This window comes from Nelumbo nucifera, chromosome 6 (genome assembly GCF_055504915.1).
Source record: "Nelumbo nucifera cultivar China Antique chromosome 6, China Antique-T2T, whole genome shotgun sequence".
In the NCBI taxonomy this organism is placed as follows: domain Eukaryota; kingdom Viridiplantae; phylum Streptophyta; class Magnoliopsida; order Proteales; family Nelumbonaceae; genus Nelumbo; species Nelumbo nucifera.
Window position 1 is genome coordinate 66,521,514 of NC_142654.1, and position 27,090 is coordinate 66,548,603.

Genomic DNA, 27,090 nt, shown 5'->3' on the forward strand with positions numbered 1-27,090 from the left:
ACTTTCTTTAATGATATTTGGATTCTCAAACTAATCCAAGTTCAACTCAGGAGTTACCCCCACAACTTTGTTTACATGTAAAATCATCTACTGATTGCCTCATATTCACTGATGCAAGGAAAACCTATCATTCTCTTTTTACTTATGGTGTTATCATACTAAATACCCAGTTGGAATGTCTTCAAGTTGCAGGAGGCAGAAAACGTTTAAAATCAATGGAGGAAGCTGAGTTTTTTGCTATCTTTCAAGGAATTTCTCATGCGCGTCAACCGGAAAAGTCCAATATTTTGATCTACTCAGATTCTCAATTAATTGTTCATGCACTCCAAAATAGAACTTCTTTACACTGATTGACTTTGGGACTGTTAACAAAAACAAAAAAATCTGTTTTCTTTTTTTCGTTCTATTCAATTTTTAGCTATTAATAGGAGGTATAATGTTCCTATGCATCAAATAGCCAATTGGAGTAAACATATTACGCAGGATCATATTTTGCTATCTCATTATCCTCCATCTATATCATTTGTACAAAACTTTGTATTTTGTTCCTTCTATTAATACAATGCTTTTATCTTTAAAAAAAAGGGTGTGACAATAGGGCTGTTAGCGGGTCGGGTCCAGCTAAAACCTGAGCTCATCCAATAAGAAATAATGACCCAGAGTCAAATCAGATCCGATAGAATATAATTTTAGACTCAGAATCCAATCAATTGGTTTTTGAGACAATCTGGTATGATCCGATGGACCCGATTATAATAAATTTACTGAAAATATCATATATATATATATATATATATATATATATATATATATATATATATATATATATATATATATATATATATCTGATCTAGGTCTTCGCGAAGGGTTCTTCCCCTCTCCCTCACTTCTTTCTTTTCTTCTTTTCCTTTTTTTTTTGACTGACCGGTCTTGCCTTTGTGCAGGTGAACTCCATCGTGCGTGCCTTGACCTTTCAGTTCGATCGGAACTTGAGACGGGCTCTGGATGCTGAAGGGTCGTCCCGCGAAGCCCATATCAAGTTGAGGACAGCTCGGGGTCAAATCCACCGCCTTCAGAATGACGCCTCAGCTCAGAAGAGCTTCATTGAGGTGCTATTGGCGGAGAAGAACGAGCTGGCCCGAGACAAGGACAGGCTGAGGGTCGAAGTAAACGGTTTCAAGGTCGGCCAGGAAGCATTGAGGACTAGGTCTCACCGCTAGGACAAACGCCCTTCTCGCCAAGGAGAAGCCCCCCAAAACCCTCCTAAGAGCCAAGCCTCCTCCCGCGACAAACAGGAAAGACCAGCCACCCCGGTCTCGCTGCGGGTGGTCAGGTCGGGAGGACCCCAGCTCACCAGGTCTACATCACCTCGGCAGTCGAAGTTTGAAACCCCGCTCCTGGAGAACCGGTTTGAGATCTTGGCTGCACAAACCATTCCTAACAACACGGAGGTGAGCAGCACGAATCTGGAGCCCGCCAAGAAGCAGAGACGCCGCGCCAAGCTTGCCGATCTGCCACCCACAACCTGCTTGAGCTCGGAGGCAAAGAAGAGGTAGGCTCGGGCGAAGCTAAGGCTCCCCTCCTTTCAGTTCCATCCCCCCTATCTCCCGAGCTCCTAGCAGTCCCAATGCCTAAAGACTTCAAGCTCCCCCCTCTTGATAAGTATGACGGGTCGCTTGACCCAAATGACCATGTAGACGCCTTTCAGTCGCAGATGCACCTAGCAAGAGCCAGTGAGTCATGAATGTGTGTGGCCATCACCACCACTTTCAGAGGAGTGGCCTGCACGTGGTATCGGAACCTGGCACCCGGATCGATAAGAAGTTGGGCGCAGTTCGCGCAAGCCTTCACGTCCCACTTCGTCACCAGCAAGCGGTGCCTGCGAATTGAAGAAAGCCTCCTCAACATAGTGTAGAGAGAGGGAGAGTCTATCCGGAGCTATATCAAGCGGTTCAACAATGCGTGCATGCAGATACCGTGCCTAGACCCCGTCGTGCACCTCGCAGTAGCCAAGAAAGGCGTGACGCATAAATAGTTCAAATGGCACATGGTTGTCAACCAACCAGCGACCATAACCGAATTTCTTAAGCTCGCAGACAGGTTTATGGCCACAGAGGAAGAGATCAAACAGAAGGGTGAGGGCGCGCTCGAGAAGAGGAAAAGGGAAGGAGAGCCTTCCAGCCAAGGGGATAGCCGAAAGAAAAAAGATGCAGCTCGGGGGGCAAAGTCGGGTCAGTCGTTCTGAGCTCCTGTAGCGGACCGAACTGATTACACCCCACTGAACGCGAAGTGGGCCAAAATCCTGATGGCGAACAAGGACGCCCCGTATGTGAAGTGGCCACCCCGTCTGAGGGGAAATCCCAACGAGAGAAATAAGAACTTGTACTGTAGTTTTCACAGAGATCACGGTCACAGTATCGAAAATTGCAAGAACCTTCGCGACGAGATAGAGGAGCTCATCCGTCACGGATATTTAAGGAACTTTGTACAAAATAATAATAATGATAATAATAAAACAGGTCGGCGAGGGGAGCATGGTAAGGACGCTCCCGAGTCCAGCAGCAAGCCAGCCGAACAGTCACAGAAGCAGCCTCTGGAAGAAAGGCCAGTTCGGCGCACCATCCACGTGATAGTGGGAGGCTCGATCGTCGCGGGTTGTACTTCAACGGCAGCTTGGACGTCAATTCATGAAGCTGCTCGGGAAGAACAGAATCCTCTGAAGCGGCCGAAGACAGAAGAGCCAATTTTCTTCACAGAAGACGATGCGTGAGGGATCCACTACCCTCATGACGACGCACTTGTGATAAAGCTGAGGATCAACGACTTCGAGGTCAGGTGCGTACTCGTTGACTCGGGCAGCTCGACATAAATTCTCTTCAAAGCCGCGTTCGACCAGCTTCAGTTGTAGGGAAGTGACTTGAAGCCCGCGAACACTCCTTTGGTGGGCTTCGGCGGAGAAGAAGTCCAGCACCTTGGGAAAGTAACAGTACCTGTGGAAGTTGGCACATGGCCCTGCGTAGTCAGACTCAACCACGACTTCCTGGTGGTCGCGACCCCCTCCCCATACAATGCCATAATAGGTCGGCCGATCACCCATGTCCTATGGGTGGTGGTCTCCACTTATCATTTGGCAATGAAGTTCCCTACAGACTTCGATGTGGGGGTAGCGCAGGGCGACCAACTCGAGTCCCACAAGTGCTATGTCGCCGCCCTAAAGGGAAAGACCAAGGTGGCCGATGACCTCGAACTGGAGCGGCCTACAGAGCAAGGCGAAGAACGAGCTACACCCACGGAAGAAACAGTCGATGTTCCGACCTCAGCCGCAAACCCAATCCGGACGCTTCAGATCGGTGCTTCCGTCCAGAAACCTCTACGATCCGAACTGGTAAGTTTCTTACTTGAAAATTTAGATATTTTTGCATCGTCCGCGTCAGAGATGCCTGGTATAGACCTTGACCTTATAACTCACAAGCTCAATACTGATCCTGTAGTTAGGCCTGTTAGACAGAAGAAACGCAACCTAGCCCCGGAGCGGTGGAAAGCGGTCGACGAGGAAGTTGCGAAGCTCCTCGCAGCTAACTTCATAAGAGAAGCCCATTACCCGAGCTGGGTAGCCAACCCCGTTCTGGTAAAGAAAACTAACGGCAAGTGGCGCATGTGCGTCGACTACACCGACCTAAACCGAGCCTGCCCAAAAGACTTCTTCCCACTCCCCAGAATTGACTGTTTGGTGGATGCGACCTCAGGGCACGAGTTGCTGAGTTTCATAGACGCCTATTCGGGCATAACCAAATCAAGATGGACTGGGCAGACGAAGAAAAGACTGCTTTCATCACGGAGTTCGGTCTATACTGTTACAAGGTTATGCCCTTCGGGTTGAAAAACGCAGGGGCAACCTTTCAAAGGCTTGTAAATAAATTGTTTGAGCCATTAATTGGCAGAAAAGTAGAATGTTATGTAGACGACATGGTCATCAAAACCCAATTTTTGCATGAATTAATACAAGACTTGCATTCTGTTTTCGAAATTTTGCGTAAGTTTAATATGAAGTTGAATCCAAACAAGTGTGTCTTCGGCGTTACCTCGGGTAAATTTCTAGGGTACATCGTTAACCGGCACGACATTGAGGCCAACCCGGATAAGATTAAGGCCATCTTAGATATGAGACCACCGCGGAAGTTGAAGGAGGTTCAGAGGTTGAATGGCCGCATAGCCGCCCTGAGCCGCTTCATGTCCAAGTTGGCGGACCGCTGTCTGCCATTCTTTAAGGCAATAAAGAGTAAAGGGTTCAAATGGACCCAAGACTGCCAGCTCGCATTTGACGAGCTCAAGAAATACCTCGCTAGCGTGCCGATCTTAACCCGGCCCGAGGAGGGCGATGTTTTAGAACTATACCTCTCGGCGAGCGACGAAGTGGTCAGTTCGGTACTAATAAAGGAAGTAGATCGGGTCCAACAACCCATCTATTTTGTTAGTAAAATATTGCAGGGAGCAAGGACGAGATATCCGGAGATAGAAAAGCTAGCATACGCACTGGTAATTGCAGCTTGGAAGCTCTGCCCGTACTTCCAGGATCACACTATTATCGTCCTCACCGAAAAACCTCTGAGGCAAGTCTTATTTAAGCCTAAGGTCTCTGGTCGGTTGACGAAGTGGGCCGTTGAGCTCAGCGAGTACGACCTCCAATACAAGCCGCGAATTGCCATAAAGGCTCAAGCCTTAGCAGATTTCGTCGCCGAATGCACATTCAGTTCTGAAAATCCCAGACTGGTTGAGCACGAGGTCCCCAATTCGGGTGAGTCCGAAGCTCTCAGGCCGATTGAGTCTGAGCCACGTGAGGTAGCAGCCAGTGTGGCATCTCTCCTAGTTCGGCCAAGCGCGAGTTGGGATGAGGAGCCCTGGATCCTTCACGTAGATGGCTCCTTGAACCAATAGGGCAACGGAGCCGGAATAATCCTGCACGGCCCAAGTGGCACGAAACTGGAGTACGCGCTACGCTTCGAGTTCGCGGCATCTAACAATGAAGCAGAGCACGAGGCGTTGATAGCTGGACTAGCCTTAACCAGAGAAGTAAAAGCCAAGCACATCGTTATCTGCAGCGACTCCCAGCTCGTGGTCAACCAGGTCACTAGCGAGTACGAAGCTCGCGAGCCGACCATGGTCGCCTACTTAGCCAAAGTCAGAGAGGCCCTGCTCAACTTCCAGTCACACTCCATCAAACAAATCCCTAGGTCGGAGAACCCTGAGGCTAACGCCCTGTCCAGGTTAGCCAGCACTAGCGACATCACCATGAGAACCGTGTACATAGAGGACTTACCTCGGCCTAGCAATCTCGGGGGGGCAGAGGAGGTCGCTCCCGTCGTTCAAGCAGAGCCAAGCTGGATTGACCCGCTCGCGAGCTTCTTGCTACACGGGACCCTCCCTGCAGATTGCAATGTAGCCAAAAGGGTGCAGCGCCAAGCAACCAAATACGTCATGATAGACGAACGGCTATACCGGAGATCCTACACACTTCTCTACCTGCATTGCTTGCGACCTACTGAAGCCGAGCTCGTACTTCGCGACACTCATGAGGGTCTATGCGGTGGACACTTGGGGGGCAGGGCCTTCGCCCAAAAGGCACTTCGACAGGGGTATTATTGGCCAACAATGAAGGCAGATGCCATTGAACTTGTTAAAAAATGTGACAAATGCCAGAAGCACGCCAATATCCACCACCAACCTGCTACCGACCTCAAGTATCTCACCAGCCCGTAGCCCTTCGCACAATGGGGCATCGATCTACTTGGGCCATTCCCGCCAGCAACGGGTGGGAGGAAGTCCTTAGTAGTAGCAGTGGATTACTTCACCAAGTGGGTAGAGGTTGAACCCCCTGTAACGATCACAGCTCGGAACGTCCAAAACTTCTTTTGGAAGAACATCGTGTGCCGCTTTGGGTTACCTCGGGTACTGATTTCTGACAACGGCAAGCAGTTCGAGGACATCAAATTCCAAGACTGGTGCCAAGAGATGGGGATCCAACAGAACTTTACTTCAGTCGCACACCCTCAAGCAAATGGTCAAGTAGAAGTCACAAACAAAGCCATCCTCCGCAGACTGAAGGCACGGTTAGACCGAGCTAAAGAGTTGTGGGTAGATGAGCTACCCAGTGTTCTATGGGCCTACCGGACCACGGAGAAGACCGCCACGGGAGAAACCCCCTTCAACCTCACCTACGGCACCGAAGTACCTACGCTGCGACTAGAAGCATACAGTGATCAGACGAACGAAGATGAGCTGCGTACCAACCTCGATCTACTCGACGAAGGACCTCGTGCACATCAGGACCGCAGCCTACCAGTAGTGAGTAGCTCGGTACTATAACACCAGGGTCAAGAAGCGGAACCTCCGCGTTGGCAACCTGGTCCTTCGTAAATTTATGGTACCTGAGCCCGGTGCTGGAAAGCTCGGGTCCAACTGGGAAGGACCTTACCGAGTGAAACGAGTGCTCGGGAAAGGAACATACGAGCTCGAGACCCTCGAAGGAAAACAAGTACCTCGGGTATGGAATATTGTCAACTTGAGACAATACTATCTGTAACAACCGATTAGGCCACGAGCCACTCCCCGAGCTAAGAACCTCATACGCGAGCTCAAACACTGACACTGGAGACTTTCTGGCGAAGAAATGGCCAAGGGTCCCCCACTATTTATAGCCGTAGTGCCCAAGCATCAACGGTCGCGATCAAAACGATCTAATGACTCTTAGAAAAACCGGCTACGAGTTCCTCGAGGCGAAATCAGTTTAGCGCGTTTTTCGCGTCCGCGAAGTCCAAACCGTGTGATGTCCGCGCGTAAGCTGAACACGACCCGGGTTCCTTTTAACCGTGTTAGGAACTAGACTGGTCCAGCTGGATGGAACACGTGACGAAGCGGTATATGTGCCGAAGCCAAATCCACCCAGCGCAACATGAACTCCCCGTGCTGGGTCAACACCGCCAGCACAGGGAGTGGGGGGCAATTGATGGAGGGTGATTTGGCCCGACCCGTAGCCCGAGTACACGTGTGTGTGACCTTGCTCAAACGATGACTCAGTGCGACAGCACAGCAGGCGCAACCGCAACTCGGAGGGAAGGTCCCACCGAGTTGAGCCTGACAACTCGACGAAATAGACTACTCGCTAGGAGCTGCCTGGCCTGCACCGCCACCCCGGGGGCTAAGGCACCCCATGCTACCTCCGAGCTCGGGGCCCCCTAACCTTTCCTAATACCCGAGCTTCTCCCAGTGGATTTCGGACCACTCCCAGACAGGAACACACCGATCCACCTATAGACACCCCGAGGTGAAGACACCTTGGGCCAGACAACTCGGCTTAGCTTGCCACAGGTAGCTCGTCTCTTACGAGGTAGTCCGGCACAGGGTAACTCACGGAAGGGTAGTTCTGCATATCGCAGGAAGACCTCCTGCCCAACCACCATACCCAACAAATCTGGGGACAACAGCCATATCCCTCGTCAGACAGCGTCATGCCTGCCACCTTTAGAGGGTGCCTCACACTCAACAAGCACGTACCCTGCGATGACGGCCCCGCGCGTGCCACCTTAGCCCCTGCCAGTAACGGTTGCGGCAAGCTGATAGTGGCGGTTATACTTGTCCTGTCAAAGGCTAGTGGGCCTGATGCAACGGATTTCTGTTATAAGGAGCTTATTATCAAGGGAGAAAGGGATGATCTTCTACTCTCGCGCTATCTGCACTCTTAGCCTTCATCTTCTCCTTGCTTCTCCTACAAAATACTAACTTAAGCATCAGAGTATTCCTGTCGGGCAAGCCCCCGGGGATTCTTCTTCTTCTCCATCTCAGGTACCTTTCGGGAGCCACGTAAGTGCCAGATAGGAGTGACTGGGTCGCGCACCATCAGATAGCCCCCCGCAAGCTAATGGAAGGAGAAACCACCATGACCATGAGCTTGTCATGTAATAAGACAAAACGGGTAGAAGCCAAGGGCTTCGGAAAGACATCGGCAAGCTGGTCAAAGCTGAATATGAACTGAATAGAGATAGGTTAGCCCAAGAATGTAGGTTATCTTTATCGAAAGATAAAGAGTTCCACTCTTAAGAATGAGCCAAGCTCTCTTTGATAACCTTGAGGACAAATTCTTTATCTTTCGATTATTGTTCAACGGAATGAACTTGGGTGGTACCAGGAATGTAGGTTAAATAAGGTTGGAGTGGGTAACCATACAATGCCTGGAATGATGTTGTCTTAGTGGTTGAATGGTAAGTAGTATTATACCACCACTCAGCCAAGGGTAGCCAGCGACACCATGTGTGAAGTTGGGAGCTACAGAAGCATCGTAAATAGGTTTCTAGGGTTCGATTGAGAATCTTAGTCTGCCCATCAGACTATGGGTGGTAAGAAGAGCTCATGTTGAGTTGTGTACCCTGAAGCCTAAACAATTCTCTCCAGAAGGTCCCGATGAATGCAGAATCCCAATCATTAACCATGGTCCCAGTTATGCCATGTAGCTTAAACACTTCTTCCACAAAAATTTGAGCAACTTCTAGTGTTGTATAGGATGATTGAGAGAAAGAAAATGACCATATTTAGTCAATTTGTCCACTACAACCAGAACCACAATTTTCTTGTTTGGAACTGACAACCCTTCTATGAAGTCAATTGAGATATCAGCCCAAGCCTGTTCAGGAATTTCCAGTGGTTGTAAAAGCCCAGGCATGGGCACATTTTCTATTTTGTTTCTATGGCAGACTTCACATTCTCTGACCTAGCTATTCACCTCTCTTCGATACCCCTTCTAGTAACTTATTTGTCTCAATCTCTAAATAGTATTACCATACCTAGAATGCCCTCCTGCTGGACAAGTATGAGCTCCATCAAATAATTTCCTTCTGAAAGAAGAAGTGGGGTCCCAACACCAGTCTACCCTTCTTCCATACTAATCCATTATAATACCGGTAGGTTGTTTTGTTCTCCCTTCCTTTTGCAATTTCCAAGATCTATTTCTACAAATAAGAATCTGTAGCTACTTCCTCTTTGAGTTTTGTAGTCCAATTAGGCATTGGAGATGATAGACCCATAACCTCTGTGTCTTCATCTTCCTTCCAAGACAAGTAGGCTTGTTCATGGGCTGGGCTCGGGCTTGGCTTTTGCCAAAATTTGAATGGGCCCAGCCCGAAGCCTAAGCCCAACACAGTGTAAAGTCAGGCCCGAAGTTCAACCTTTGAGCAGGTCTAGAGACAAGGCATTTGCAATTATGTTCTCTTTCCCCTTTACCTCATAGTCATACCCCATAAGTTTACTCAATAGTCTCTACTGAATTGGAGTGTTCATCTTCTACTTCAATATATACCCGATGCTCCTCTGATCGGTCAAAATCCTGAATTTATTTCCCAACAAATATGGCCTCCATCGCTGGACTACTGAAACTACAACTAGTAATTCTCTGTCATAGGTAGACATATTAAGAGCTTGACCTTGTAAGGCTCTTCTGAAAAATGCAATCGGCCTTCCTTCTTGTGAAAGGACAGCACCAATCCCTCGTCCACTGGCACCACTCTCCACTGAAGGTCTTGCTGAAATCTGGAATAGCTAGGATAGGTGCAAATGTCAAGGCAGATTTTAGTCCTTGAAGTGCAACTTCTGCTTCTTCTCCCCATTCCCAATTCCCCTTTTTGAGTAACCTAGTGAGGGGTCTTGTAATGGCTCCGTAGTTTTTGACAAACTTCCTATAATATCCAATCAATCCTAGGAACCTCTCAGCCCTTCTACTGTGGTAGGCCTAGGCCAGGTCAACATCCCTTCCACCTTAGTTGGATCCATTTCCACTCCTTGACTAGAGACAATATGTCCTAGATACCCTATCTTATCTTGTAAGAAGCTGCACTTGCTCATTTTTGCATGCAATTGGTGTGTGTATAATATGTTTAATACCTACCTCAAATGATGCAAATGTTCTTCTCTGGATAGACTATATATTAGTATGTCGTCAAAAAATACAAGAACATACCTCCAAAGTTGCTCTTTGAAAATCTTGTTCATGAGTGCTTGAAAGGGGGCAAGAGAGTTGGATAGTCCAAACAACATCACCAAGAACTCGTAATGACCTTCGTGAGTTCTAAAATCCGTTTTGGGAATGTCCTTCTCCTTCACCCAAATCTGGTGGTACCTGACCTATAAATCCAGATTTGGGAACACCTTAGCTCCATGGAGTTCGTCAATAAGTTCATCAATGACTGGCATAGGGAATCTGTCTTTAACAGTCTATTGGTTCAAGCCTCTGTAATCTACACAAAGCTGATGGTTCAAGCCTCTGTAATCTACACAAAGCTGCCAACCATCATCCTTCTTCTGCACTAGTAAGGCTGGAGATGAAAACGGGCTCTAGCTGGGACTAACAACTCCTTTCATCATTCCTTTCACTATCTCAATCTCTCTTCTGGTTATAGGGGTACCTGTAGAGCCTGATATTAACTGCTACTCCCTCTTCGGTAAGGGGAATAGCATGGTCACAATGGCAGGTTGGTGGGAGTCCACTAGGCTCTTTGAAGACTTCAGCATACTCTTCCTGAAGAGCTCGTACATCAACATCCAAACTCTGGGTATCAACCAATTTGTCAATTTCCAAGAGTTGTAATAAGTAAATATGACTCACCTTTTGTAGAGCTTTTGGGGCTGCTTCAGTAGTGATGAACTTTGATTCTGGCTTCTTAATTCCCTTCAACAAATGAGTGCCTTGCTTATCTCTGAATTGTAAGGACGAGGCCTTGAAATCCCAAAGCACTGGTCCAATAGTTCTAAGCCACTGAGTCCCAATTGTAGCAAGTGGAAGTCTTCCCTGATGGTGGTTCCTTGTGTTCGAATTGGTAACCCCAAACACTTGCCATAACCTTGTAGGCATTCTCCACTGGCCACCTGAACCTCAAAATTAGGATGTGAATCCACTTGCAAGCCCACCTTCTCCACCACCTTGGGGTCTAAAAAGTTATGTGAAGACCCACTACCTAACAGTATTGTAAGGGGATGTTGGAGAACTAGCACCTGTAATTGCATGGAGGGAAATTTCAGGCAAAGCCTCTTCTAACGACTTTTCTAGTTCCTTCTCCAATTCCGACTCCAGTTCTTCATTTCCCTCTGGTAAGGTGATCTGTTATGGACGCATTCCTCGGACAGACATACCATCGCTGCCGGCAACAACAGGAACCTGACCCACCGCCAGATTAGATTAGATCATCTTGCTTGTTCTTATCTTATTCTATTGCTCTTATCTTATCTTGTCAGTTATCAGATTATGATTAGTTTATCTTATTATCAGATTAGGATTAGCTTATCTTATCCTTAGCAAGATAGTATTGGAAGTCTCCCTATTCAGCAAGGAGACTCCTTAAGATTAGGACTCTTGTAATCTCCTATTTAAGGAAACACCATTATTGAATGAGGATATCGAATATTCAGTCAAGAAAGAGAGTAAAGGAGAGTTAGGTGATCTCTTGAACAAATCACCATTAGGGCGCCTAGATAGGTCCATCAAGAGTAGGGAGGAACAAGGGAAAACAGAGGGTTTTCCCCGTGGACCGACCCGTGACGAGATCCTATTCCCGGGCCCATAACATGATCCAGAAGAGTTTTTGCTTCTTGCAGCAATGTTGAGGGGTCTACTTTTCATCACAGTGGTAGCAAAGCCCTTGTTCCCTTTGCTCCCTTGCCTCGACTGGTGATATTTTTTTGGATCTCCAATAGCTTCTGTGTTGAGCTAGAAAGAGGAGATACAACTATTGGCTTCCATTTTGGATTCTCTAGCTTTGTTAGTCGCTGCTTATACAACCATTCTTCTTCCTTCAACAAGGCTAGACGAAAATCCCAGCCGAGTGAAGCTGGTTCAAACATCTCGACTCCCGTTCGAATCTCTTGTTTCAACCATGCGATAAAGAACCCAACCAAATATTCTTCCGATAGCCCTTTTATTCTGTTAGAGAGTCTCTAAGATTCTTTCATATAGCTCTGCACTAAGGTCGACTAGGTCAACTTTGAGAACCTTTTAGCAATGTTTGCTCTGTGTAAGCCATTTAAACGATTGTCTAGAGCACTCAAAAACGGATTCCATGTAAGCTAAGGGTGGTGGGTGGTCTTTGATCCAATAGTACCATTCAACGACCGACCCATCAAACCCGAGGATAGCAACAAAAAATCCACTTGTCCTCCGGAATCTCCAGGATCTGAAAATATTGTTGGATTAGTATGATCCAACCATCAAGGTTACCCCCAACAAATCGAGGCAGCTCCAGCTTTAGTTGTCAGTGGCAACTCCCTATAGATCCCTAAGATTGTGATGGTCCTTTCACCTCATTGCAATGATCGCTATGGCTCCCTGGCATAGCACGACGGCTACCTTCAACCAGGTTGCTATTCTGGAACTGCACCGCCCCGAGCTTCTCCAAGATCTCAGTCAGTTTGGCATCCATGCTGTCCTAATGTCTCTCCAAATAGCTCATCCTCTCGTCCATGGGTTTAGAACCTCTAGGGGTCTAGGGGACCGGGTTGTTAGTTAGTGTATGCCCTTAGTTCCAATGTACATTATGAAATAAAGTACATGTTTGATTTATGTTATTATGGTGTGTTTGTATGTAATACCCTTAAATTGGACACATATGAGATTCGTGTTAGTTTAGAATCTTCACACCTGTTGGATAAATTTGGGGAAATTTATCCTACCAAGGCTAACACTGATGTACCACCAAGTTGGTTGGGGTGACTTGTCTAAGCTGCCAGGGTGAGACCTGAGGTACATGCAATGTGGGTTTTCTTGAAACCCTGAATCAAACCAAAATTCTAGTATTGCCCTGGACCTTGGAGATAGATGGGCAAAACTGAAATGTTCCACCTGACCCCTAGACTCGATTATGACATTGCACTAGGTGTCGGATTGGGTTGTCTTTGATATGCCAATCAGTGAGATCCTTAGAGGGGGTCAAAACCTGGGTATGTTGGGACAGTCCGAGAATTCATCTGAGTGGGTGATCATAGTGACAGGATCAACCCCTTTGTCGGACAAAGTGAATGATCGGGTCTCTGATGGAAACCTAAACTGTTGGCAGTTGATTTCAACCGTTGAAATTTGTTTTTTGAAAAATATATTTATATAGAGATACACACACACACACACACACACACACACACACACACACACATATATATATATATATATATATATATTATGGTTTCAAAATGTTTGTAAAAGGTTTTAATTCCCAGGATCCATGTGAGTAGAGAGTGCAACACTGTTCCTTGCAGACGAGGGAGAGATCATCTCTTGTCGGGCAGTGTTTGATCATTATGGGCTGAGAGGTTAAGTGTAAGACCATTGAGGGTAATACCTGATGGGCTAATCTTGCATCTACCCACAGTCCTTGGGTTTTCATAAAGTGGTTGGACCCAATGATCATTTAGTGTAAATATTGGGCCCATTAAGAGCCCATGGTGATGGACTCAGGGGTTCACTGTCTCCTACAGTGAATTCGGCCAGGCCTTGTAACAAAGGTTGGGTTGAACTCATGTGGCTGATGTGTAGATCAATGTTTGGGTCCCACGCCATACAAAGAGAGCCAACTGGACAACGAGTTAAGAGGTTAAGTGAGCACATAAACTTAATGGGCCTAAAGCCCAATTCAAACTGGATTAATTAGATTAATTAAATAGGGGCGGATCTGGGTTTGGATCAGTAGATAAGGATAAGTCTTATCCACTTAAAGAGTCCAGATCCAAATAAAGATTTGGATCAGGAAACTCCTAATTTGATTAGGATTAAGCTAATCTTATACTACAGATAAGATAAGGGATTATCCTTATCACATAAAGAGTCCGGATTCAAATAAAGATTTGGATCAGGAAACTCCTAATCAGATTAGAAGGTTGTTTCTTTAAAATTATAAATAAGAGAGCAGGGCGGACATGCAAAAGACACCAAACAAGACACAAAAAAGTGTAGAATTCTTCCCTGTTCTTGTCGCCCCTACCCAGTTCGATCTCCACTTGTGGGAGTGATCAAGAATTGTTCTTGGTAGAATAAGCAATCTGAACTCGTGCTCACCAGCCCTCTACTCCATTCTTGCTGAAGAGTCATCCTGCTGATCCTGCTTCACCTCACACTGTGTCATCTTCAGTGGAAGCAGGTTTTGGTTTTCTCCTTGGGCATAAACACCTTCATTGGGAGTTACTGCTACTCCGTATCAAGTATATCCCTCTCCTCCCTTTTGGTTTCAGATCTGATCCAGTTTGGTTCAAGATTGATCATTGAAAATGTAGTTTTCTAAAATAGGGAATGCGATTCCTAGATGGGAGAGAGAAATTTTTGAAATTTCGCCCAACCTTCCACCAGGGCTCGACCATCCATATGATGGATCTCTCATCCCTTCACGGGTGGCTCTGATATCAATCTTATATTAGACTCTTCTCATCTTCGAGAATGTTTAGATTTACCTCGTGGATTGGTGCCGGTTAGCACAACCACTGAAGTAGAGGGAGAAATACAAGGGATCAAATTCAGATAAAGCTCAATGCCTTTATTCACCTTATCAATGATAATTTATAATCGTATTTACAACGGCCTTTGATGGCCAAATGATTACAATCATTGGAGAGGATGGGGATGGAGATTGCTTTGGCGGAGCAGGGAAGGGGACGGGGATTAATAGGAATCCCTAGTCAAGGTCAGGGTCGAGGATAGGTCCCTACCCCTCCTTGAGTATATTATTTATATTATATTATATATATCAAAACATATTTAAAACATTATTTATAATTTAGATTTTTTATTTATTTTAAGTAAATTTATTTAAAAAATATTGTTATCTAAAGACATTTTAGGGATTGAGGTCCCCATGGGAAACCCATCCCCGATGGGGATGGAGGACAAATTTTATCCCCAACGAGGATCGGGGACGGAAATGGGGTTAATTTCAAAATCGGAATTGGGGTCGGGGACGACAAATATGATCCCGCCCCGTTGCCATTCCTATTATGAGGCTAACAATCCTGCGATTTGGTGTGATATGGATAATGGTTTGTCAGTAGGCACGAGTCTTCATGATTGACTGCCATGTTTCCATCAGCATAATCGAGTTGTATCAGATTCGAATCAGATTCCAGACTTCATCGAGACGAGACTTCACCCAGTCGTCCCATCCCCATGACCATTTTACACTTAAAGCGTTTAAAATGAATTTGCACAAGACTTAAAGGCTAATGTTAACCAAGGTTCAAAATTTCATCACGTATCGGCCGATACGTATCGTGTCTTAAGGCTTTCGGCACAGGGAACGGTTTGAAATCAATCGTACCGTTCCTTTTCGACGTGTCAAAGGCGTATCGACGCCATATCGGTGTTGTATCAGTGAGTTTCGGTCGTGTATTGGCCGATACGCAACACGGCCGATACACAACGATTTTATTGTTGTTAAAACACAAATAGAAGTGATTTCGAAAGAGGGCTTCTAAACCCATTTCAGAAGCCCTCTTTCTTTCCCAAACCTTCCAAAAAGCCATCTTTCTAAAGACTCAAATCTTGTAAAAATTTTCCAAAAACATTTATAAATTTGCAAGATGCCAAGATTCAATAAGTTTTTCAAGGTTGTGTAAAAAGGAGTGAAAATAAATGTTTTTACAATTTTTTTTTTTACATTTTCAGCCAATGTTAGAAAAGATAAGGGGAAAGAAAGTGGTTTGCCCCCTGCTCGCCCCCCTGACCCCCCCGTCCCCCTTTTCGATGTAGCCCAATTTTATTTTTTAGAGTTAGGGGGGCCTTGCTCCGCTTCGGCGAGCTCGCTTCACTTCAACAAGACCCCCCTTTTAACAAATGTTATGCATTTTTTTTTAATATAAAAGATTTTTATTAAAGATAAAGAAAAAAAAATGAAATCCCCCCTTCCTCCTTCCTCCTTCTTCCTTCCTCCTCTTAAGGAAGCTTATGCCTCTTGCATTCTGAATTATGCTTCACGCCTCTAGTGGAACACCTCTGTGTTTTAAAACATTGAATCATTGATATTTTTTTTTTAACTTTAGTTTACTTTTAGAATAAAATATGCAGACTAATTATTTCCTCTATTATGTCCATAAATCCATTCAATTTTTTGTTACATATTTACTTTTCTTAATTTTAATTTAATTTTTAAAATAAAACATGCAAAATAATTACTTGATCTATTATGTCCATAATTAGATAGCATGTTTCTGTTCCCGACTTCCTGTTTATTAATTATAATATGTTATTTTTCATGAAACCCACTAAAACGTGCTATTTCTTTTGCATAAATAACTCATTTATGTCTTATATTTAGTGATATTGATATTTATTTATATTTTATTAAAATATTTATTACATTTCCATGTGTTTCCATATCCAAGATGTATCCTGATACGTCTCTTAAATTTGACTTTCCGATACACATAGCATTTTCGATACTTTGAACCTTAATGTTAACAATTGCTTTCGTTTCACAATTGCCTGGATTATAACTAGGATATGATCATATGACACCACGCACGTCAGCCAAGTGCTATGTGTACGTGAGTGGATCACCGAGAGAGAGAGAGAGAGAGTAAAACTTTCGTAGAATACCTAGAAGAAAAAATTTAATAGCCACCTTTTGTTTCTAAAACAATGACCTCATTCAACACAAAAACAAAAACCAAAAAAAAAAAAAAAAGAAAACCTCTGATCCAACTTCCCAAATAAGAGACAACGCCAACCGGTGGGGAAGGATGGCTAGAGCTAGTATTAGTCTCACACCACCACGGCACCTCCTAGGGGCTAGGCTCCTATATTGTAGTGAGGGGAGGAAGGCCTCTATGGCTACAAAGAAACCAACCTTCCTCCTTGTTCGTCAGCACACCTACAATTTTACATTAAGTTAACACAAAGGGGGCTTTCTCAATTACAAACAAAGTCTAGTCTTTCTTGGTGATTAGTAGTACAGTCTGGTTCTGGTAAAGACGCTGCTCATCTACAAATGCCCATCTACTTCCATGGCATGTTTGCCAATCCTTGTGTACTATTGTTGTTGCATGCTCCTGTGCTCTGGTTCAGTGGGCTTCCAGGCCCACCAGATGACTCACTCAGTGTACCCCTTGACGGCGGGCTTCCTGCGGCTGCTGGCCCAAGTTTGGTTGCAGCAGATGATGGTTCTGATTGATTCAATGATTTAGACTCCTTACGTCCTTCCGCAATAAAACTACCAACTACCACCTGCAAAGAAACATCATGTCAACCATCTGTGTACCTGGAAACAAATCTCTATGCTGATAGGCCAATGACACATTTCGTGCAAAATATGCAATTAGCTTATTGATTTCACGGTAAGGGAAATATCACCATTTTAAAAGACAGCATCTTTTTCATCATCCTGTCCCTCCATCATGCTCACAAGGACTGGCTATGAAACATGAATGGCAACCCCACAGTGCACCATAAAGTCAAAAGGACCTTCCACAGCTGCCTTGGTTGTCCAGTGGGATAGGATTTCCCATCCAGTTAAGCTGCCCCCCCTAGAATCTCACAAGGCTATATCTAAAAGACTGAATTGTTAAATATTTTCTCACAAAGCAAAGCTGAGGCCTTTTCCTTTTGGGGGGAGGTAATGTTCAACCCTAAACTTTTTAAATCCTCCAACCTGCACTAACCACCAAAACAGTAGACTTAGCTACCTTTGTCCTTCCCAGTCAATCTCTACGTATTCTTCCTTTTTTTTCCTTTTTTGATCGGTAAATTGCATATTCTTCCTTTCTTTGTCGTAGAAACCTCTACCATATTCATATTGTCAGGCATACAAGGGCCATCTCATTTTTTATGTAGAAGGCATGTTAGCTTTAACAAATTAATGCACATGTATCTTGTATAGATTTTAGCTTTTATGAACATAGGCATTCTGCTCTTTGTAGAACATAGTGCAGTATTCTATAATAAAGCAACACAAGACATTTATGGACATCTACAATACCATATGACATATTTTTGGCATTGGAACTCATTTATAGTCAGGTCCAACCTATTTAGGAAATAAAAGGTTTCATAGGAATAATAACCTTTTTGATAATAAAATAAAAATTTTAAGCTGATAAATTTTGGAATTTTTTGGTCAGCCAGATAAAAAATTGGAATTAGTTACAATGAAATACTCTTTCCACTTTTTAAGGATAAGCATGTATGATACTGGTAAATAAATTAAAAATAAGAGTTTCCAACAATTAAAAAAATGAGTTTAAACTTTTGGGAACACCATGACAAGGCATTACTTTTCTAGTGAATTGGTGAAGTAGAAGGCTCTAAAAGGAAAAAGACAAACAAAACGTGGTCTGAAGTGGTAAAAAACAATTTAAGGGCTTCAAATTTGACAGATAACGTTACCCTTGATTAAGATGGCAGAATGGCTGAAGAGAATTTATATAACTGACCACAAATAGTGCTGAGTTGACTTGAGTTGAATTTTACTTACGTCACAAACATTATAATACAAAGGCCAAAAAAAAAACTCAATGCAGTAAAATAAACAAAAACTAGAGGTATTAACTTAGGAGTATAAAGATAAGCATACTTGGACAGGGGATGCTGCAGTTAACAGCCCAGCTACACCACCACCTAAAACACGACCATCTGGACCAGCAAGGGACACACTTAGTCCACCAGTTCTGCTACGCTGACCACCACTCTCCGAGAGAAGAAATGAACCAGAAAGTGACAATATCTCAAATCGTCCCTGCATTCAAACATGTAAGAGAATCTCAGATAGGTGCAACATTTCAACATTAACAACAATATCTTTTGATCAATAACAATGACATTTTTATCAGCAATAATCATAATCGCCACCTTTATTTTTTTTTGGGCAACACCATCCAAAGACCAGTGCATATATTAACTTCTAGGGTGTGTTTGGTCATGAAATTATCAAGTGAATGCAAGGTGGAAAAGACAAATGCCAACTTGTCAGATAATAATAAGTTTGTAGTGGAAGGCTGTAAAAGGGGCTGTTAAAGGGCCTACCATTTTGCTGCACTCCCCCTCATTGCGTTACTCTTTTTTAAATGGAGAACAAAATGTCATTACACAGAAAATGAAGATGGAAATTTTCCCTGCCCAGTTTGGTACATAATTTGCGCTTATAAATTATAATTTAACAATGGATATAGCATTAAACAGAACAGAATGGTGAAACAGGATTCATGTAGCCAAACTCTATATAGTTGGGATGAGGCTTGGGTGATGATGATGATGAGTTTAGTACACAATTTCCATGACTTTCTCAACATAAGTTGGAGCCTTAGAAAAGGATTACCTTTGTTGGTTTGAAAAGAACATGACCTTGACACAACCTGGATTTAATCCATATCCATAATCGAGGTAATGCTATTTTAGCAATACATGGAATTTCATCATTTTGAACACAACTATCCCGCTGAGATAAGAACTTTCTGCATGTTCATCTTTTCTCTTTAATGAGGTTCATACCGAAATAGATTTTTTAGAATCTCAACACTTTCTCATGTGCAAATGTCTTGTAGATGCAATCATGTATTTAGTATAACCATATGAACTTTATCAGTTCTATGCCAATAAATAGATTTTTCTACCGCTTAGCATTTTCACTCTGACACCATAAGATCCATAGCATATTGAAGGATAGTTGCTTGGTGTTATGGTGTTATGATAAAACCTCTACGCTGACACATTTAAGTTTCAGAGTGACCAATTCATGATTAAATTCAAGAGTTTGGTCCATATCCACTCTATGCCACAGAAGACCCTGAATAACCTAGACAAAACATGATCAAATACCTAAATAAAATACATATAAATAAACTGCTATAATAGAGAAAGGCACATTTAGATGCCCATTCCCTTTTAAATTTCCTGTAGTATCATGTATGAAATTCATCAAACTATAATTATTTTCCTTTTAGAAGTTCCTGAGCCTCAGTTAAAAAAGCAAATATTAAGAGTAAATTTTATGAGAAATAAGCATGTTTTTCCACTATTGAACATATATTTGAAACATCTAGTTATTACTTATTAGACAATGGCAGATAAAACAATAAACAATAATCTCACAAACCTCATAAGTTACAGTTCCGCCAGAAGTTGCTGCTTGACGCAGTGTTACATTAGATATAGCACCATTTGCGGAAAGAATGCAAACAGCCCGTGGACCATGTTGAGAAAATGACATTATTTTAGAAGAAACATCCTGAAAAGCAGAAATAAACTGTGGTTAATAATCCAGCTGCAGAAACCATCTCATATGATCTTCAAGTGGAAAATAAGAGCATCTTTTTTATTTCAACATCAAGAGATTTATTGAATTATAGGAAGACAGATCAGTCGAGGATAAGCTTCAGCTTGGCTGAACTCAAATCAGCTCTTTGTTATACCCTAGAAACCAGATACAAATACACCTACAGCTAGCTTTGAATGGCAGCCCCTCAGACAAATTGTCCCATTACACCCCTTCCCTATCTTCAATGGAAGCTAGTTTAAAAATAAGAACATCTGTAGGAATATATTAGCATATAATAACGCCAACAATAAAAGAAGCTTAGAGATAATGCTACGAGCATGGATAAACAATCAAAGACAACTAGCTTGTAGACAGCCTTTATCACATAAATACCATCTGGCTACAATGGTCATGAAGGTACCTACTTTAACAGGCAAGTCATTTGTGACTTACCCAAGACAGGTTTCCTAGTTACATTGCTTCCTCCATACCATATGAATGATAACTCTAGAATAAAAGGAGCATGCCCAAGTACAGTTTATAGAGGCAACAATGGTACAAGTATATGGACTCAGGTCCCATAGCGATATCACTGAGGACACTCAAGTAAGTGACCACAGCGCACTCACATCACACTCGCAAACCCAGGCTTCCACCTGTGTCAAAAAATATCCTGTCACAACTAATGTAGCCTAAAAATTCCCATAATGCAGTCCTACTCAAGCCTTAATCACAGCAAACAAGCATCCTCATGATGACAAAGGAACTGTGCCTATTGGCCTGTTAGCGCAGTGACACGCACTGCAATGACATAACACTAAAGTGCTGCAGCGCAACAGAACACAAGTCTACAATGCTTTATATAAGCACCACAAAAAGAACTTTGATGATACACCAGTGCATCAATGCAAATGCCTAAGGCGTGAGAGTTTTCCAAAAGTAGGGCTGTAACTGAGCTTGTGCTCACATGCACACCACGAGGAGAAGGGCGGGAACCTAGACCCCGGGATCTCCGCATTGACAAATCATGAAACCCTGCTTGTGACCTCCCTGTCCCAGATCAAACCAAACAGACTTTCCCGCTTTGGGTAAAGTTCCCTCTAACATTATGTAATTTCCTACTTGGTCGGAGGAGCCTTCTCTATAAATAGAGAAGGCCCAAAACCCCCTCTCTAGGATCCTCTCTCTCTCTCTCTCTGCAATTACTGACTTGCTCCATTGCCATTCTCTACAGACTTTCGGAGACCGACCAACAGATTTGGAGTCCAAAGAGCCAACAAATGAATATGTACATTGTCCACGAAATGGAGCAGTTACGGTCTCTATTGCATAATTATGTGTCATTAAGTATGGGACCAATTTAAAGGAGATCCTTTCACCCAGAAAGGCCCTAGTCATAAGCTTAAATTTAAATTCCAGATAGAAATATAAAACAGAAGGATGGATAATGCATAATAGATGTGCAGGAAAAGGTCATAAGAAGTCACACATCCTTATATGGAGCATACCTGTCTGCAATTCATAAAGGGACGGGAACAATGGTATGTAATTTGTCCACAAAATGGGGAAGCTAAAGGTCTACTTCACATAATGATGCATCATGGTGTAAGCGTGCAACCAATTAAAGGAGATCCTTACACCTAGATAGGATCCCAGTCATAATTTTAAACTAAACTTCCAAATGAAAATGCAAAACAGAAAATGATCACTGGTTCATATTAGATGTACAGGAAAAGGTTACAAGTCACACATCCTTTTAATGTTGCACCAGGGCTTTACAATTCTTGTCTTGCCATGCTAAATCTTAGATGTCTTGGCATGGTATTTGATCTTGATGAAACATTTATAGTTGTAAACACAATGCGATCATTTGAGGATCAAATTGATGCCTTACAGTGGAAAATAAATATAGACGTAGATCCCCAACGCATTGCTGGCATGTTAGCAGAGGTTAAGCGCTATAAGAATGACAAGATTATTTTGAAACAATATGCATAAAATGATTAGGTTGTTGACAATGGAAAGGTGATTAAAGTTCAATCTGAGATTGTTCCAGCTTTGTCTAACAACCATCAACCAATTGCCGTCCACTTATAAGGTTACAAGAGAGGAACATTATTTTGACTCGCATAAATCCTGGGGTATGTATTCACCAAATCCAAATCCTTTACTTAGGTCAAATCCATAACCCAATTGTGGATTTACGATTTCAAAAGGGAGAAATTCGACCAGAAGAGGGAACTCGAAGGAGATAAGAATGGGTAACGAGGATTCAGTAACGGATAGGTTAAAGAGTGTTTTAAATTTTAATTTATACATAAAAAAATAATTACCAGTTACTTAAATAAATTTGGTAACTGCTGTATACGTAGCAGTAATAGAGGTTTTAGATATGATATGGTTTTCCATATCATAGTCGGACCCAACAGGAAAAGAGTATTCAGAGACTCTGCAGACCAGATTTATCATTGACAAAAGTTGCTGAAATTTTCACACTTAAATTAAAAAAGTGCAAAACTCCATTGTGCGGCAGAGAGCCACTGCACTGAAAAAGTGAAAAACTTGCCACATGGGCAGAGAATAAGGTAACCAACTTTAAGATCTCTGGCCCACATGGCACCATTATACAAACATTATTAGTACCAAACCTTAAAATATAATAAAAAAGAATTAAGAATATCCAAAGCTCTAAAAGACAAATATAATAATGTAATTCAGCGAGTAAAGATTCAGTTTATTAATTTGTAATATTAAAATTCTATTCTTACAATACCAGTATGCAATTGTTTGAAACAAATTATAAACTTTTCTTCAACATCTATCATTTAATTTGCAATACTATTGTTATTATCAGTTTTTGGTTCGAATAATAGACCAAGGGAGTAAGGGATCATTTGATAACAGCTGTAGTTCTGAACTGAAAGACTTACTTTCTTGTCCTTTAGTTGTTAAAATAATTAAATAAAAAAAAATTCAAGGATATAAGGATCAACCAAACTTCAGTTTCGGCCATTAAGTAGCCCCCAACTTCACTAAAAGATAAAGTGTAAACTTTTCAGTTCAGCATCTTCAGCTGTTATCAAATGGACCCTAAAACTGGTTGAATGAAATGTCCAGTAGGACTCCACCTGCAAGATGGCAAAACATAGCCCATTTCTGGGACCGGAGCTCTTAAAAATATTAGCAGTTAGCATTAGTTGCAGAAAGGTACAACTTATGGTGGGGTACAAGAAGAAACATCAACAATGGAGTGGATGTCAACAAGTAGAAATTTCATGGACAGCACCAATCAAGTGGACATCAATCAAACCAAAACTGGCCATCACTATCAAGTACATTTCATGTTTTCAAACATAACAGTAGACACCCCATTCACAAAAGCAATACATAAATAAAATAAAGTGGTACAAATTCAAACCCAGATAATCTTACAAGTCAAGCCATACATACCTCTCCAGCTTTAACTGTGATAACATGTGGTGTAAATCCAATGCCTGCTGAACCTGCAAGATTAGCCTTTAATTAGAAATTTGTAATACAAACTGTAACTAAATAAAAAGAACATGGCAGCAGCAAAACCAAGAAAAAAGAATAATCAAATCCAAAAACAAGGAAAGAAAGAGATCCACATGCCATTTGCATTCCATATTTGAATTTAAGTAATCTCAAAGAAAAATGTAATTCAATATAACTATAATATCCAACAAAATCTTATAAAATTAAATTCCCCCATTTCCCTGGGTAGTCAATAGGTTTGGTAAAAGGGGAAAATAAAAATTTGTTTTAACTGAAAATTGAGATCTATTAGATCTGTCTGACTCCTAAAGTTTTATTTGGAATATTACCTTTATGTTGTTCATTATTATATTTATTAGAGTTCACTATTGAACATTAATGCCACACTGTTATTGTTACATGCCTTTCGTCAAATACAGGCTCAGTGATTAATTGTAAAAGGACCCCATTTAACTTTGTTTGTTTTTTCTTTCTTTTCTCCTTATTTTCCCTTCCAACATTTTGGGAGGAATTTTCTTGTTAATATTGTATTATTAGGTTAGTTGACCCTATTATATTTTAAATGATGGTAAATAATTTTAAGAATAAAAGATACAAACAGATAATATTACTGACTCTTTTCCTTTTACATTTTCTTATGCAAAATTATTTAGTACTAATGCTCAACCCAAACTAGCAAGTAATAGAAAGCAAGCATAACTACAAATGATCAGAACATTAACTGTAACTCAATTTGCATAAGGAAATAGTAAAGAAAAACACGGAATCAGCAAACTTTTGTTTTGTTGAAATACAGCAATATTTTATTTTTAGAACTAGAGCTCATAATCGTCTGACTGTATATTCCTAAAAATCTTTCAACACCATAAAAGAAAAAGAATAGAAACAATAGACTCAATTACGTGCCTATCTTTAGTTTATTTCAAAAAAGAAATAGAGTTAATAATTTTCTACCCACAAATAAAAATAAATAAAGGACAAAATTACAACATGACTTTTCACTATTAATAGATCAACCTGAGTTTTACATGAGACGTAACAGTAGCAGTAGAGCAGGAACAAACAATCAACCTACCATTGTATAAGGGCAAAACAGTAATTTTGAAATAGCATTTGAGAAATCAGATCTAACAGCTCCAAATTTCCGGCAAAGCCAACTTGCCTTCTTTCCTTTTTACAGAGCCATCTATTCATCTCCCTATTATCCATCAACCCCACTTGCCATCACTACCCAAACTAATAAACAGAAAATAAACAAAACCTAGATCAACCAAGCCTTAAAGTCAGGACCCCTGTTGCAGTAACATCTCAACAACATCAAATTTCTCAAATCCCGATTCTCCATACATGAACCAACCCAACACGTGATAAACAAAAATGACGAGAGAAAATAAAAAAAAAAAAGGAACAATCAAACTAAACCACAGAAACAACAAAGAACCAAAACCACATGTATCTGAAAGAAAGAGAGGATACCCAAAGCAGCCATTTGCTGCTTCTTGCCCGAGCCTGGTGGGCGGCCCCTTGCCTTCTTCATTGACGATGAGGACGGCGAGACCGCCGAAGGAGAGAACCCACCGCTTGGAGGAACAGCAGGAGTAGCGGGTGTCAGTGCAAGAGACATGGTGCCATCGGGACCATATTTTCTGGGCCTCCCTCTTTTCCGCTTAATGGGCTCTCCCATGTTCATATTAAGGCCGTGCTGCATCACTGCACTGGAAGAGCCATCACCACCACCAGGTCCACCAGCAGTAGAAGCTCCACCGCTGGTTTGGTACGCCGGAGTGCCTCCAGTGACAGGTTTGTATACCGCAGTCCCATCAGAACTGAAAGCTAATCTCATGTTGGGCATTCCCGAGGCCTGAGAAGGGACTGGAGTCACTGGACTTTTCTGAAGACCTACCCCGAACGATTCTCTTCCCGACATGATTCCCGGTTCAGATCCGGACATCATAAATAGAATAAGGTATGCCCAGAAACCATAACAAATCTCTAACCAACTTAATGCTTAGACCATCAACAGAATTTTGTCCTCAAGATTTCTTCGGATGCCAAGCAAACCGAGCTGCGATATTTCCTCTGCTACTACGAAACCTCAATTCACGACTGCTGAGTTGGAAAAAAAAATCCCCAAAACAGCAACTTCACTAAGAATATGCTCTGCTACTAGGAAACCTAAAGAGCAAGCAATGAAGACACACCTTACAACGTTGAATTTTACCGATAAAATCTACTGAATAGAAACTTACGGCAAGAACTTTGAAAAACCCTAAACCCAAGATTAAAACCCTAAGCACACAATAAGAAAGCCCTGACCTCGCAAACCCGGCCTTTCACAGAGAAGGCAGGCAGTGGATCCTGGAACTGAAAGCCACGCAAAACACAGAACAGAAACCAAGAATTAAGACAAAAATCCTTGAGAAACCTGGAGAAGAACAAACTCAGATCACCTCACGAACCCTAATTTACATGAATTTTTTTTAATTTTCCAATTTCCAAGACAAGATCCTGCAATAAAATCCAGCACAGTCTAAATCCCCGTCATTAAATCCGCCCTCCAAAGAACAAAAAAATCCCTCTTTTTTCGAATTTTGTCGAATTAAAAAACTGAAAAATCGTCCGAAAAAATAGCAAAAAAAACAGAAAATTAGAAAAAGAACGAGAAATTCCCCATTTTCCTACCTAAAAAAATGAAAAATAGTCAGAAATAGAGAGATCGCAATGATAGAAACGAGGAATTTTAAGGGTTTCTGAGAGAAAACACAGAGTAAGAGCTTCCAAAGCTTTGTGAGAAATGGTTAGAATTTAAGAGTATTTCAATATTTTTTAATTTTTATTTGTTCCTTTTTTCATGCCTTGCTCTCTTTCTTTGTGGGCTTTTACTAAAAAAGCAGTAAAGCAGGCCGAAATTGCTTTCGTACAAAAATATTAAAATAAAATCAAATTAAATATAAATGCATTAACTCCAACGCCCTCGCCGTAGCTCTCTCTTTTTTTTTACCACCTTTTTATTAAATATTTATTTTTCTTTCTTTCTCTTGGCTTCTAGCTTTTCCCATGAAAAATAAAAATAAAAATAATGTTTTGTTTTTTCTGGTCTTTTTCGTATTATGTTGAAGACCGAAATACCAGATCAACAACCGTGTTGTTCTTATAAAGGAACTCACGTGGGAAAGACTTCATCAGCGTCAAATTCGTATCCGTCAGAGACATCAATCTACTGATGATGAAAACTTACCACTATCGGATTAATTATTCGAAGTGCAAATATGCGCCTGATTGCTTAAAAAAATTTCTTTTTTACCATTTGATAGTT

At 42.1% G+C, this 27,090-nt stretch overlaps 1 protein-coding gene across 1 annotated transcript; it reads right to left on the reverse strand.

Moving 5' to 3' along the window:
- Positions 1–16,593: 16,593 nt before the first annotated feature.
- Positions 16,594–26,814, reverse strand: LOC104606854 (AT-hook motif nuclear-localized protein 10-like). The gene is made up of 5 exons (XM_088889891.1): positions 25,251–26,814; positions 23,709–23,761; positions 20,097–20,228; positions 18,579–18,740; positions 16,594–17,233 (listed from the first exon to the last, which is right to left on the reverse strand). Exons 1-5 carry the CDS (start codon positions 25,726–25,728, stop codon positions 17,006–17,008), a joined length of 1,053 nt encoding a protein of 350 aa, XP_088746017.1. The 5' UTR covers positions 25,729–26,814; the 3' UTR covers positions 16,594–17,005.
- Positions 26,815–27,090: the final 276 nt, after the last annotated feature.

Coding starts and splice junctions, on each gene's coding strand:
- LOC104606854 (XM_088889891.1), bottom strand. CDS start 25,728: ATGATGTCCGGATCTGAACCGGGAATCATGTCGGGAAGAGAATCGTTC. Junction 20,229..23,708: donor TCACAGTTAAAGCTGGAGAG/GTATGTATGGCT, acceptor TCTGCTTTTCAG/GATGTTTCTTCTAAAATAAT. Junction 17,234..18,578: donor CTGCAGCATCCCCTGTCCAA/GTATGCTTATCT, acceptor GTTTCTTTGCAG/GTGGTAGTTGGTAGTTTTAT.